At 33.9% G+C, this 13,520-nt stretch overlaps 2 protein-coding genes across 3 annotated transcripts; both read right to left on the reverse strand.

Annotated features, from left to right (window-relative positions):
* Window positions 1–120: 120 nt before the first annotated feature.
* Window positions 121–811, reverse strand: LOC21386888 (phytosulfokines). Its single transcript, XM_010097435.2, has 2 exons — window positions 647–811; window positions 121–429 (listed from the first exon to the last, which is right to left on the reverse strand). The coding sequence occupies exons 1-2, from the start codon at window positions 767–769 to the stop codon at window positions 292–294; spliced, it is 261 nt and encodes an 86-aa protein (XP_010095737.2). The 5' UTR covers window positions 770–811; the 3' UTR covers window positions 121–291.
* A 2,469-nt stretch (window positions 812–3,280) lies between these two features.
* Window positions 3,281–12,566, reverse strand: LOC21386889 (pre-mRNA-processing protein 40A). 2 transcript variants are annotated; one of them, XM_024165168.1, is made up of 30 exons: window positions 12,308–12,566; window positions 11,843–11,903; window positions 11,610–11,675; window positions 11,191–11,508; window positions 10,991–11,098; window positions 10,793–10,869; window positions 10,562–10,631; window positions 9,771–9,823; window positions 9,503–9,560; window positions 9,079–9,410; window positions 8,927–8,996; window positions 8,749–8,844; window positions 8,594–8,662; window positions 8,436–8,513; window positions 8,085–8,171; window positions 7,925–7,959; window positions 7,730–7,835; window positions 7,447–7,527; window positions 7,268–7,360; window positions 7,145–7,198; window positions 6,923–7,039; window positions 6,679–6,777; window positions 6,070–6,117; window positions 5,904–5,996; window positions 5,689–5,796; window positions 5,484–5,548; window positions 5,234–5,336; window positions 4,852–5,151; window positions 4,070–4,738; window positions 3,281–3,530 (listed from the first exon to the last, which is right to left on the reverse strand). In XM_024165168.1, exons 2-29 carry the CDS (start codon window positions 11,873–11,875, stop codon window positions 4,595–4,597), a joined length of 2,961 nt encoding a protein of 986 aa, XP_024020936.1. In that variant the 5' UTR covers window positions 11,876–11,903; window positions 12,308–12,566; the 3' UTR covers window positions 3,281–3,530; window positions 4,070–4,594. The 2 variants fall into 2 exon arrangements, with proteins under 2 accessions (XP_024020936.1, XP_024020937.1); XM_024165169.1 differs by lacking the exons at window positions 3,281–3,530; window positions 4,070–4,738 and having other exon boundaries at window positions 4,846–5,151.
* Window positions 12,567–13,520: the final 954 nt, after the last annotated feature.

Consider the following 13,520-nt stretch of genomic DNA (forward strand, 5'->3'; position numbering starts at 1 on the left):
ATATATATATATATATATATATATATTTGTATATATTTGGAATAACATAAGTAGGATTCCATGGAGAAAGAAAAAGATAAGAAGGGTACCGTTTATTTAATATCACAACCATACCCTTTAAATCAACAATATATACTCTCTATTTATATCCAACAAAATGGACAAACTAGAAGTACGGTACATGAAAATAATTCTCAGAAACTAATTAATAAAAATATATATAGCCTCTCTCAACAAATATAATGTATGGTACAATACAGAAGTAGGAAAGAAATTAGAGAAGATATTATTCTATGGTTTTTGCTTCTGTGTGTAGATATAATCAATATGAGCCGCAAGAGTTCTTCTCATTAAGCACTCTTCTTCGCCAACACCTTCGCAGCTCTCCTCCACCGTCACTTTTTCTGCAGCTTGATCATGATCAACGCCCTTTAAAAGATAAGAACAGAAACAAAACTCACTAAATTAGTTTTCTTTTAAAGAATGCTTCAAAAGAAGTATAATCACTAGAAAATTCGAGAGAAGATAACTTAAAAACTTGATCGTTTTACAGGCTTGAATCACAATATTCAAACCTTTTTGTTATAATGTTAAAATTTCTGGTCGTTCAAACCCTACGATCCAAAAAAGGGCAATTAATTATTACCTGATGTACAAGCTCTTCCACTGGATCATTGGTAATGCCAGGACCTGGCCGAGCCCTGCTGGTTATTGAGAAGAAGAGGAGGAGGACTACCATGCAAAGTGTGGGGGTGACCTTGGACGACATCGTGTGTACTTTAAGCTTAATTTTCAGAACAACTTTGAAATATGTCTTCAGAAGTGTGGAGACTGTATAATAAGATAAATGGAATTTATAGGAGTTTGAAATGAAGGCATGAAGGGCATATGTGGAATTATCACAAAGGAAGAGAAGATTCTCAACCATACCTTTTCTTTTTCTTTTTCTATTTTTTCCTTTTAATTTAAGATACTGACCAATATTAATTTAAGACACGAAAAAAAAAAAGGAGTAAATAGACGACTTTTTGATAAATTAAAGTAGAGAGTGGAAAACAACACACGGCCGGCTAATTTTAGAGTAAATCAGCTACGCATGGATGTATGCAGCCGCTTGACCATTATAAATAAATTCTAGAACTAGGGTTAGTTTGGGCTAAAAATATTTGATTATGTTGGATAAGTCAATTCGGCTTTTCTTAAATATGTTACGATGGGCTAAAACTCAAAGTTTGATGAACTGTTCTTTTCCTTTTAATAACGTCTAAATGGCGCGATTATTCACTAATCGATGTGTAATTACTAATTAATGTGAACTCTATGAATTGTACTAATTGTTGATTTATATGTCATATTAAATATATGATTATCAATAATCAATATCTTAATTAGATAGTAAATTTTTTTTTTTTTGAATTTAGATGATATTTGAATAGTGTTGTTTAACAAATTAGCTTTTCTTAAATATTCAATTTTATCCATAAGTATAAATCACGATAGGCCAAATTCTAGAAGGGTAATTAAATAGGAAGATGCTTGGAAGTTGCGTGTTGTGTAGCTTTGTCAACGCGTATTTTGATCCATGCAATGACCAAAAGCAGCCGTCATTGCATAGGAGTTGACCATTGCTCTTTCTTACGTTGCATGATGACAATAACCCCTTTATTAGTTTTCTCACCAAATTAAAACGAGTTATTCATCCGTACACATATAATTACTAATTAGCGTGTGTTTAATAGTACCTCATATAAACGGCTCAAAAAATTTTAAAAAATAAAAAAAATCAGCCACCAAATTTGGTGGCTCGCAAAAAGAAAATTTCTATATTCCTTGTTTCGTGATAAGATCATATGTCTAATTTTTCAAAAATGAACTTTCGGTAGCATTAACGTAAAGTGTTGGTCGTCTTCTAGAAAATATGTGGTTGTAAATTCGCGTGTCTTCCATGGCAGGTTGAAAGTCACGAGCTCTTTTTTATTGATTCCTTTTAATGATTTCTCTTTTTCAATTTTTTCTACTTCTCTTTTTTTTTTCTCTGCTGGGGCGTCGGCTGTCCATCAAAGGGTATATCCGACATATAAAATATATAATTACATTGCCACAAAACATACACAATGTTAAACTCTGACGGTTCACAATCATACCAACACTTAACCATAAACACATTTATTAACTTGGTATAATGCATCTGTCGCCCGTTTTATAATAGAACCTACAAGTCCTGTTCATTTCACCGATTCAAGTTTAGAATTCGAGTTTTGCTATAATAAAATGCTCTCAGAAACAATCACATCTGACTTTTTTACTATAATAAAAAGCTCTCACATAAAGTCACATCTCAACTCGAATCAGCGAATTAAACAGACCCTTAATAGTCCTACACATGTGCGCTAATCCTTTATAACTGGATTTTCACCTGAAATTGATTATGAAACGATTAATGGGGTTAAAAAGTATGTGTACATTGGCAACATAAGGAATTGTAAAAGAGTAGGGTTAGATACACCAACTCAAATCACAACTTTTGTACACTAATTGATGTGTCATGTGATTTTTGAATGTGTTGATAAAAGTAATTAAAAACGATAATAAAAGATAAAAAGACATATAATAAGGTGCGTCAATTTAGTGGAACAAGTAATGCATCATCATAATGTGGTTTGGCATGATTCGGAAAGCAAGAGCCAGTGGATCTTTATAAGCATGTCTTTGCACTAATAAACCCCTTGGACATCATGATCTTATTTGCCCCCCGAATGTATATATCTCTTTCCTTAAATTGGTGGAAAATAAGAAGTAATAATTTCATTGTCTCTTTAAATGAGGGAAGGAGAAAGTCAACAGCCTGTGGCAATAAAGGTGCATAAAAGAGCACGCCATTCTATTCACACTAATGAATGCTGTATTGGTGGGGTTGGGTGGGCTTTAAAAGGGTTGAAGGATGAGGTAAGTGTATCTCTAATATCTCTAAGGTAATGTTATAATCAGTGTATCAATGATAGATTTAACTCAAATGTTGTCTAAATTTATTAAATACTATACTTTGTGACAAATTTACTATTAAGTAACATATGACAACTTTGATATTTAATTGATGTTGGTTTATATGTTTACTTTTCCATTTAATCATTACAATTTTACATTTTAAATTATTTTAACTTTAAAAGTTTGTTTTTATAACTTTTAAAACTTAATAATTATGAAAAATAAATTTAAAATTTGAAATAACGTTATGTATTGAAGCACAAACACATTTTATCATCTTTTTTGTGGTGCCAAATTGATATTAACATTTGTTATTAAAAATGGTGTAATATCAGGAAGCGTAACAGTCTGTAATTAAAGAAGCTTTTTCATTTTCATTTATTTGTTTTTATTTTTTATCTTTTGGTGTTCCCTTAAAGAAGCTTCTTTGATCGGCCTTATAATTTGATTGTTGAGAGTTGATACTTATATAAGGCCTAAGTTGGATGCGAATTTTTATCTTCACGGGTATCTTGTACCAAGTACAACCGTTCACTTTGCCATTTCTGCAAAAGCAAAGACATATCAATTAGGTGCGGTTTATATGTCCAACAGATGGTGGTTCACACGTCACGTATGGATCTTTTTTTTTTTTTTTTTTTTCAAGAAGAAAATTTTCTTTAACAGAAAGTTCCACAGCTTCATGCACGCAGTTTAATAAATAAAAAAATTTTGCTACCTTTACTTAATTAAAACTCCACCATATCTTGAGCATATCTTGACAATTTTTATTATTATTTGTGGACGTCACATAGCTTAGAAAAATTGAACTATGATCAATATTTATGTTTTTCAACTCCAAACTACCCATATCAGTCACAAGTTTTTTTATCCAATATATATATATATATATATATATACATATATCATGTGTTCTCAGGATATAAAGTACATTACTATTAAGTGATGAAAATGAAAATTTTTATATAGAAGGAAAAAAAAAAAACATCTTCAAGCTCACTAATATCAAGTTGTATTTTAATCCATTTGAAATTATGCAGTAATACAGTGAGAATACTGAAAACGAAGTTGAAATTTTGCTCACCATGCTTTCAGCTTCCAAGGTTTGGGCCGTGACTCCCTCCAGAAGCTCCCGAGTCCCGCGCCAAAAAAAATTAAAAACAGAAACAAAAACTGAATGTGCTTAAATTGTGTAATGGAATTGTGCAAGAATACAGTGAGAATACTGAAAACGAAGTTGGAATTTGTTTTTCATGCTTTTGTCTATAAGCTAGTAAAAAGGGAGGTTATTTTACTATCAGGTTTAAGCCCACCCTACAGAAACGGGAAATTTATGGTGAAGACTAAATTACTGTACTCAGCTTGCTTCATACAGTTTAATAGCCATATAATTATGAAATAGGTTACTAGATTAACTCCATCAAGGCCAAAAAGGAATTGCATGAAAGCTATGCGCCCAATTAAATGGGATCAAAAGTGATGTCTGGCAAACATAATCATCTAAAGCTTTATAATAAGGAATTTATTATAAAGCATTTACAGGTCATATATCTTACCAGCAATAAAAATAAGCTAAACCTAAACCTGAGGGTCAAAAGAAGAGCTAGTACTAGGATGGAAATGACTGTGAATCCACCTTGCCATCACCAAATTCACCGTCTTCAAGCTCCTCGTGATCACCATGTCTACGAGAACCCTGCCGATGACCTCTCCTATGTCTTTTGTGTCTGCTTTCATGATCTGACTCTTCGTGCTAGGAAAACAAATCGCAACTTTTATCAGGGTCTAAATTTTCTAATGAACACAGATAAAGGAAAAAAAAAAAAAAAAAACAAATTGTCAATTATTTCTATGCAGTCTTCATACCCGTCTTGATTTCTTGTGTTCGCTACTAGGTCCATGGGATTTCTTAAACTGATCGGTCTCGTTTTCATCTGCATAATCCTCAGAACTGTGATGCCTCTTCCTATGTCTCCTATTACTTTCTTTCACTGACCTTTTCTCATCTTTGCTAGCACGACTTTCATTTAAATCAGCAGTTTTATTGTCCATTCCATCTTCTTTCTCTAAGTGCTCCTCCTTTTCTTTCATGCGTCCTCCCTCTTTTTCCTTTCTTTGCTTGACCTTGCTTCTGTCTCCCTCCTCTCTCTCCTTTTCCTGCCTTGCCTGCAGAATGTAGAGAGTTAGAAAATAATAGCAGCAATACCCTATAATTACACATAGAAGCCCATATAAAATAGCTTGTTACCTTTTCCTCCTTTCTTTTCTGCTCTCTCTCTTTCGCCTGCTCTTTAAGTTGCATCACATATTTCTCAAATATCTGCTGACAGAGGCTCTCTAAACCAATCGAACTATACGAGCATTCAATAAAACCCAGCGATTAGCATATTCATTGATGCATTATACTATCCATTTTAACACATCATCCACTCCGAGAATTTTGCACCCAAAATTTTGTAGCCGCAGAGAACACAATTTATTAGATATACAAGCAATACCTGTACTCGTGACTCTTGTCAAAGAGCGATTTGCAGTCTTCCCACTCAGAAGATGCATTTATCTCCTGCAAAAAATTCAGAACACTGGGTAAAAATTTGGAAGCCAAGAAACAAAATAGGTAAAATAAAAAATAAAAATAAAAAGTCCCTTGCGTTCTTAGAAAATAAAAGCTCTGAAAACTAGAGGGATTGCTGCATGCTAAACCTTGATAGAAGAAAGCAGGTAAGAGAAATCATCCACAAGACGTTTACGCTTTTTAGCTTCTTTCTCCTCCTTCTCCCTCACTCGTTCAAGTAACTCATCAAATACTAGCTGCAAGAACATAGCAAATCACATCAAATTATGGTGGAGTGGAATGCACATACCACATGTAACAAGAAATTCTCAAAACAATCACCAAAAATACATAACCATAGTACCTTTAAATTGACGTCACGTACTGGTGGAGAGCCAATATCATTTGTAATCGCATTTTTGAAGTCATCCAATGTCCAGGTTGATGACAACGTGATCTGAGAATCCCAGACTTTAGATGCTTAGACGTTTTAAAAGCATGTAAAAATAAAAAATGTAGATGAACGATACCTTTCCCAACTTGACTGCATCTTTTACTCTGGATTTATCATCATGATACTGTAAAAAGTAGAGTGAAAATTTTTTCTTGTAAGCACATGCACATTGATAGAGCTCAAGCAAAAGATGAATATTACGAGAGTTTATATTGTAACAGCAAAACATAGTTTCCAGCATAAACTATAATTTGAGACCTAAACAGGTCAATGATCACACAGCTAGATGAATGTGATTTTCATCCATCAGTTGGTCAAACTCTATTCCCTTATATATGGTTTAAGAATGGAGTAAAAGTAAAACTAACAAATTTCCCCGGTAATATGAGCAGAATAATACCGTTCTAAAGAAAAAAGAATGTTAGTCAAACATAAAACATCAAATTGATTAGCGAGTTCAGTTTTGAAAATACAATCAAAGTATCAAACACACAAAGAAGCGTCTTTAAAAAAAATAATAATAATAATAAATAAAAATAACAACTTTACAGCCTGCAAGTACTAAACTTGATGCAACCACCAACAATTCTATATAAAGACTAAATATTGGCAACCACGGAAGGCAATGATATGTTTTTGCTTTGTGGTTGTTGTTTGGGGGGTAAAGGAGTTACAGGTGAATTACTTGTTTCTGAAGCTCCTCAACAACGTCTTCAAACAAATCTTTTGAAGTTGAACCAGAGGTGTTTGATGCAACTGCTTGATATTCGGGCAACTCTTTAACCTAACGGCATAAAATAAAATGAGATTGAAATAAGGATACTGAGCAACACAGAACTCAATCCCAACTAAATTTTGGCTTGAAGAAACCATACAGCTTCTCCAAAACAACATTTCAATAAATAAAGAGTCAAAGAGAGGTAACTAACCTTCACGCAATAATCACGCCAGTGAGTTTTGGCAGTAAGAGTGCCTGCAGCAACATGATCTTCCATCAGTTTGCGGAACTCATCACGATTTTTACGCTCTGCCTTTCTTAATTCCTCCTGTACACAAAAGGTTCAGATCAGATTATTATTCTAGAATCTGGGGTATGGCCAAGGCAGGAAAAAAAAAGGAAACAGAAGATCATAGCAGAAACACAAAAGAACCTTCTGTATCTTCCTCTGCTCCTCCTCTTCTCTCTCTAGATCATTTAGATATTCCTGTGGCATACAATGAAATTATCAGCGAAAGTCCAGCTCAACCTACAGCAAAACGAGTGGCAAAAATACCTGAAAATGTTCCAAGCGGTCAATCTTTTCAAGACAATAACATCTCTCGTCAGCCTCTAAGCGGTCTTGAACTTTTCGCCACTGGCTGCTTGCCTAACAAGAGACGATGTAAAGATGCATAAATAATAACTGGTGAAGTGGAACAGATTAGATAATTTTTAAGTATGTTAAACAAGTACCTTGATAAAGTCACAAGACTCCAGAAACTGCCGGTACTCAATTATTTTGCGCTTGCGTTCCTCCTGTTCCTTTGCTCGTTCCTAACCATAATTGCAATGTTTAAACAGTATGAGCATATATTAAGACCATACTGATATTTATCATGTTCAAATACAGGACTCCATAAACAACTGATGACCATATTTTGGCTCCAGACTAAGGGGTATGCCACACAGGTTTATGACGCAAATATTAGTGCTAGCAGTCTACTGCTTAGATTGAGATTAATTAGCAATAGCATACCTTCTTTTTGAGTTCTTCAATATAGTTATCAAACAGATCCTTGCGGTCTCTATCTCGTTCAACAGCTCTGAATCGCTCATCTTTCTCAAATAAGCTCTCTGCTTTGCTGAATGTGATAAACATATTTCAATTAGCAAAGATCTATTATCACAAAGACCATCTCAGCAGGATGCCACCATGGCAGAAAAGACAAACCTCCATCTTATAGATGATGTCAACTCTGCGGATTCCTGCATAGAGTTCAAGACAAAATTAGAAAGAATATACTTGGATGAAAAAAGTGGACCAGATTTTCCTCGCAACAAAAAATAATAATAGAGACTGGATGAAATTTCCAATTCAGAAGAAAACATACTTCCAACATTCTTTTGAATTCTTCCCGTGCTTTTTTCTGCCTAATACGTCTCTCTTCTGCTTCCTGTTTTTTCCTTTGGCCCAAAAACTATAGCATAAAATAAAATATATTAGTTAAAAAAGAGACACAGAGAGAGAGAGAATCAAAATAATATAGATCTGCTAAATGAAAAGGCAGTGTATGGTGAATAGCAAATTCTATATCCAATGTTCAAGACCTTTTGTTATTACAAAACAAAAGCAAATTAAAGCATCAACAATTGGACAAGGACTTAATAACCATACTTGAATGTATGCTCAAGTTAGGCAAACATAAATACACAGGCACACACAGGGAAATAGAAAGATTCACCTCATTGAAAGCATGCTTCCGCTCTCCAAGTGTTTTCAGAGCACCGTATCTTTTGTCATTAATTATTACTCTCATAGCCTGATTACATTTAGTACAACGTCAGATTGACAGGTACGTATGAAAAAATATAGATTAAAAAAATAAGGCTCTTGAACTACCCGATCCCAAGTCCAGTCAGAGCCAATGTTAGCAGACTCCATCAGTGTCATAAATGCATTTTTTGCATCCTATGAAAAGAGCAAATATGAAGAACAATGCATAGTGCCAAGAAAACATAAGAAAGACTGGAAGATGGGTAAAATCCAAGTTGTACCAGCTTATTTGCATAAACTAAGGGTTCACGGTCGACCACTATATCTTCTGGGGCAATATCATTTGCTTTCTCCCCTATTAAACCATTTGAAGCTTCCTGCAAAACCTTAGCAACATCAAGTTGCTAGAAAAGGCATATCAAGCATTTTTTTTACCATACAAGTTAAACCCAGGAATACCTCTTTATGGTGTGTAGAAACTCCATCTGAAGAATTAATTGTATCCTGAGCTGCATTATTTGAATTATTCCTGCAAAATTAGGCAAAAAATTAACTGAAATGCACAAACGGATTAAAACACAACCAATAAAAATAGCTACGAGGAATAGTACATTTTCTCTGTGGCTACATTGGTGGCAGTCCCTATACTTCCAGTATCAGTGTCGGATGTTGAGACAACATTTGAAGGTGTAGGATCTTCAACTGTGTTTACTTTTATAGCAGAAGCTACATGAGGCGAGGAAGATGATCTTGAAACCTCAATACCTTGTGGTTCAACAACAGCCGCAACAGGTTCCACCGAAACAGGGCTTGATGTTATTCCCAGAGCTTTGGGAGATGCATCTGCATTGACCGTGGGCGAAGAAACAGAATCTGGGACAGAGCAAGATGTTTCCTGCTGTGTTTCCTTATGAGAGGCTTTTGCTACTTGCTCACGAGCCAACTAAATTTGCAAAGAGAAAAGTGGGAAAAACATGAGAAATAGGAGGAAAAAAAATTGAATCTTTTTCAAATTGGATATCGTGGAAAAGTTACCTTCAGTTCCTCAGGCATCACCCATTTCGATTCTTTAGTGACTTTATTATAGTAATACCTGGAACAAATACGTGTATAATAAAAAGTCTCAAATGACCAAAAAAATTGCAAAATCATAGGAATGACATGCTTTCTTTCTTTCTTTCTTTAATTTTATTTATTTATTCTTTTAAGATACTTCCATCAATTGATGGTGAAATCCATTATAAAGGAAAGAGGACAAGTCCTCAAGAATGTCGGACTTTCAAAAACCCAAGAGAGCACTCACTTTTTTCCATCAGGACTAGTAAATTCCTTCCAGTTAGTTGTTGCATCCGCTTTCTGCCACAGCGACAAAATATCATAGTGTCAATATTCCATCATTCAAGAAATCTATGGATAAAATGCAAAAGAGAGGAAGAAATCATTCCAGGTCAATACTTATCATTTAAGTCTTATTTCTATTTACATTGATCATAGTGTCGATAAAAATAATGTGGGTACATGAAATTTCTGACATACATCCAAATCCTCAATCAGTACCAGCATTGAATATAAAGCAAAATAGTCTAGAATAGAGAACAGTGCATCTCACGTGGTGAACCATGAAGAAAACTAACCTCATAGAATTGGTTAGATACTATGGAAATATTTCACACATATCTGTGTAAAAATCAAGTAAAACAAATGACAGAGTTTACTAACATTAAGATTATACAGTAGGCAGAGCTAGCAGCAAAGACCCACGGCACATCCTACCTCTCAATAGAGTGGCACAGCATGTACCTGTAAGCATCTTTAAGGCTATGGAAGTCGTATAAATGTCATAATACCTCAGAGGTCCTTATGTAAAGAGAATACCTTCGAAGTAGATCAATAAGTTAATAAGAACCAAACAAGCAGATATGACCGCAAGTAAATATTTCATGAGAAGAAACCAAGAAAGTAACTTTCAATAACGATCTTATTCATCATTAAGGTAACACAAAGCTAGATTCCACATACTAAAACTATTTCATGGTATGGCCTTATGAGTTATAAGTCAAACATAATGAAAATGAAATCATGCCTATGACTCACCTCAGTGGGTGTCATCAATTCCACAGGCTTCTCCCAACTTGATAATCTTGTCCTCCGATTGTAATAGTATCTGAATAATTCATATAAAGTCGAAATCATTTCAATTAAACTAACAAATAGACAATCCAAACCAAAATTCGTCAGCCAAAAAAAGTCTACATTAGTAGGTTTAAGTCTAACTATTGAAAGAGCAAACAAGGACAGGCAACAAACACTAATCAAAATGATTACTTTTTTCCATTAGAAGACATATGTTCTATCCAATCCGATAGGGCCTCTGCACTGAGGTCAGGCTGAACACTTGTCACCTGAGATTTTAAGTAATTGCACACAATATCACCATAAGGAAAACTGGCAAAGACGCAAAAAGTTTGTCACTAATGCATAAAGAATTAAGTGCAAGGATGGAGATAGAGGAAATGATCTTACAGGAGCAACGGAATTTGTCATCGCTGGGTTTTCGATGGTCTGCTGCTGAGCTATGACAGAGGTTGGGTCATTAAAACTTCTTCGTATTTGACCATAGGAAGGAGCAAACTGAAAAAGAACAAATGCAAATTACAAATTAAAGGGCTAAATGCACTCAACCAAATTGTATAGTTGGCCGCGAGAAATCTCCTGAAACTTACAGTATATGATGACGAGAACGATACTCCAGGGCCACCTATACCAGGCGTGAAGTTACTTGGAGTTTGAACACTGGGCTGAGGATGGGCAATGGGCAAGGGATGGTTGTTTGGAAGTGCAACCGGCAATGGAATCGTCTGCAGCGGCAGCATATCTTGAGCTCTTGGAGGAAACTGCTGCGTCGGTTGAGAATAAAAGGGCTGCTGAAATTGAGGTGGGGCAGGAGGCAATGCATTCATCGGCGGGACACCTCGCCCGATCGGCTGAAAAGGCTGAGTAGTCACAGGAATGAACTGTTGTGCCGGAACAGCAGGCCGGTACTGCACCAAAAGCACAAAAAACAAAAAGGGTTCATTAGATTAATAAGAAATCTGCAAGTGACACACAAAACTTGTACGTTGGGTTTGGGAATATGAGTTACTTGAAAAGACATTGGAGGCAGACTTTGAGGAGGATCCATGGAACCAACTATAGGAGGCCGAATAGACTTTTCCCAAGACACAAAAACAACAGTGACAATTAAACTTTAGCAAGGCACACAAAAAGGACTAGCATTCATTAAAACAAGAGAAAGTGTATATATATTATATATATACATATACATATATATATATATATAAATGTATGTATTGAAACATACCAAATTTGTTATACCTGTACACCTGAAATTTGGGGGTTATTGGCCATTGCAACAAAAGTTCAACCCTCTAAAAAACTGCAAAACCAACAACAATAAATATTACCGACATCAAAGGACCAAAGAGTAATAAGATTCTGGAAAAGATGAGGATAGAAAAACTAAAAAGTGATAACTTTATCATTCAAATACAAAGAAAGTTCTTCCTATACGGTTCAATTCGGGCAAATAAAATCAATAAACTACAATAGAACGCCAATTAAAAACAAAATTCAATTAAGAACAACGTCTAACTGAACCTAAATTCTTCAAGAACACGGCTTTAAGGTTCAGAAACACGAATGTGGGAAGTGGATTACTCAGAAATCGAGCTTCGAAAAACATTAATGGCGAACAATTTAATCCAGGATAACAATAAAACCAAAAAGCCCCAAAATAGACTATCAAAACAAATTCTAAAACCTAGAAACAATTGCTTGTACCTCAGTGAGAGGAATTGGCGTTGGAGGCGATAATGATTGGCATCGAAAAGTGCGAGAAAGCGAAAGCCCTTGATTGTTCAGTTGGGATTAAAAAGAGGGGGAAAACTGCAGGAAGTGCAATTTTCTGTTTTTGCTAGTAAAAAGTGCAATTAATTAAAAATAGGCTACGGAATTTATAAGGGAACCAAAAACGGAAGTGAAAAAAAAGAAAGAAGAGAATCATAAATAAATACGAAAGAACAAAAGAGAAAGTGCAAAGGTGTGGGTTTCGCGCGTTATAGATTTCCTGTTCTTATACTGAAACTGAAAATAATTGGTTTCTTATTTCTTTTTTTTTTGATGGAGAGAGACTTGATTTATGAATTTAAAATTATTTTTATTTTATATGTATTTTTTATAAAAAAAATAATATAAAATATCATAAATTATAATTTAAAATTAAAAATACATATAAGAAATAAACATCTGCTCAATTAATTATTGATTGTCGTTTTGTAATATAAATTTAATAATTAAAAAATAAAAAATTAACGATAATTTATTTATTTTTTACTCTTATTAAAAAAAAGAACTCCCTAACCTCATTGCTTAAACTTTTCAGATTATTTCTAGTGTATGTATCCCTTCAATTTTAAAATTTCTCACCTTATCAAATTTAAAATGACTCTCATTTAGTTTTTTTTTTTTTATCCAGAAACTCGGTTAAAAACAAAAGAGAACAAGAGATGGTGAGATCACATTTATTTTTCAAATAGAGGGAATGGGAAAAATCACGTAACTACACTTTTAATTTCTTTTTTTTATAATTTTCACAAAATTCTAAAAAAATATTAAGTTAGACTAAATTAAAATTTAAAGAGAAAAAATGAAAGGTGCAAAATTTAAGAGCACCAACAAGATTAACTCAAAAGTTAAAATTAAATAAAGAAAAAATAAAAAGCTAATTTTTATAAGACGTCCCATAAAAACTAATTTAAAAAACTCTACTTAATTATTTATTGGGTCCGCTTTTAAGAATTGAGTGGTATTAGTTTTAATTTCAATAACAGAAATGATAATCATCCTCATAGAATATAAATTCTATTGTGAGTGAGTCCCACTTATATAATATGACTTAAGAGATGTTTGGTTCATAGATTAGAATCATGAGATTAGAACTATTTTTAATTTACGTGTATTTTTTGTAAGAAAAAATACTGTAGCGAGCCACAAA

This window comes from Morus notabilis, unplaced genomic scaffold, assembly GCF_000414095.1.
Source record: "Morus notabilis unplaced genomic scaffold, ASM41409v2 Scaffold1916, whole genome shotgun sequence".
Classification (NCBI taxonomy): Eukaryota; Viridiplantae; Streptophyta; class Magnoliopsida; order Rosales; family Moraceae; genus Morus; species Morus notabilis.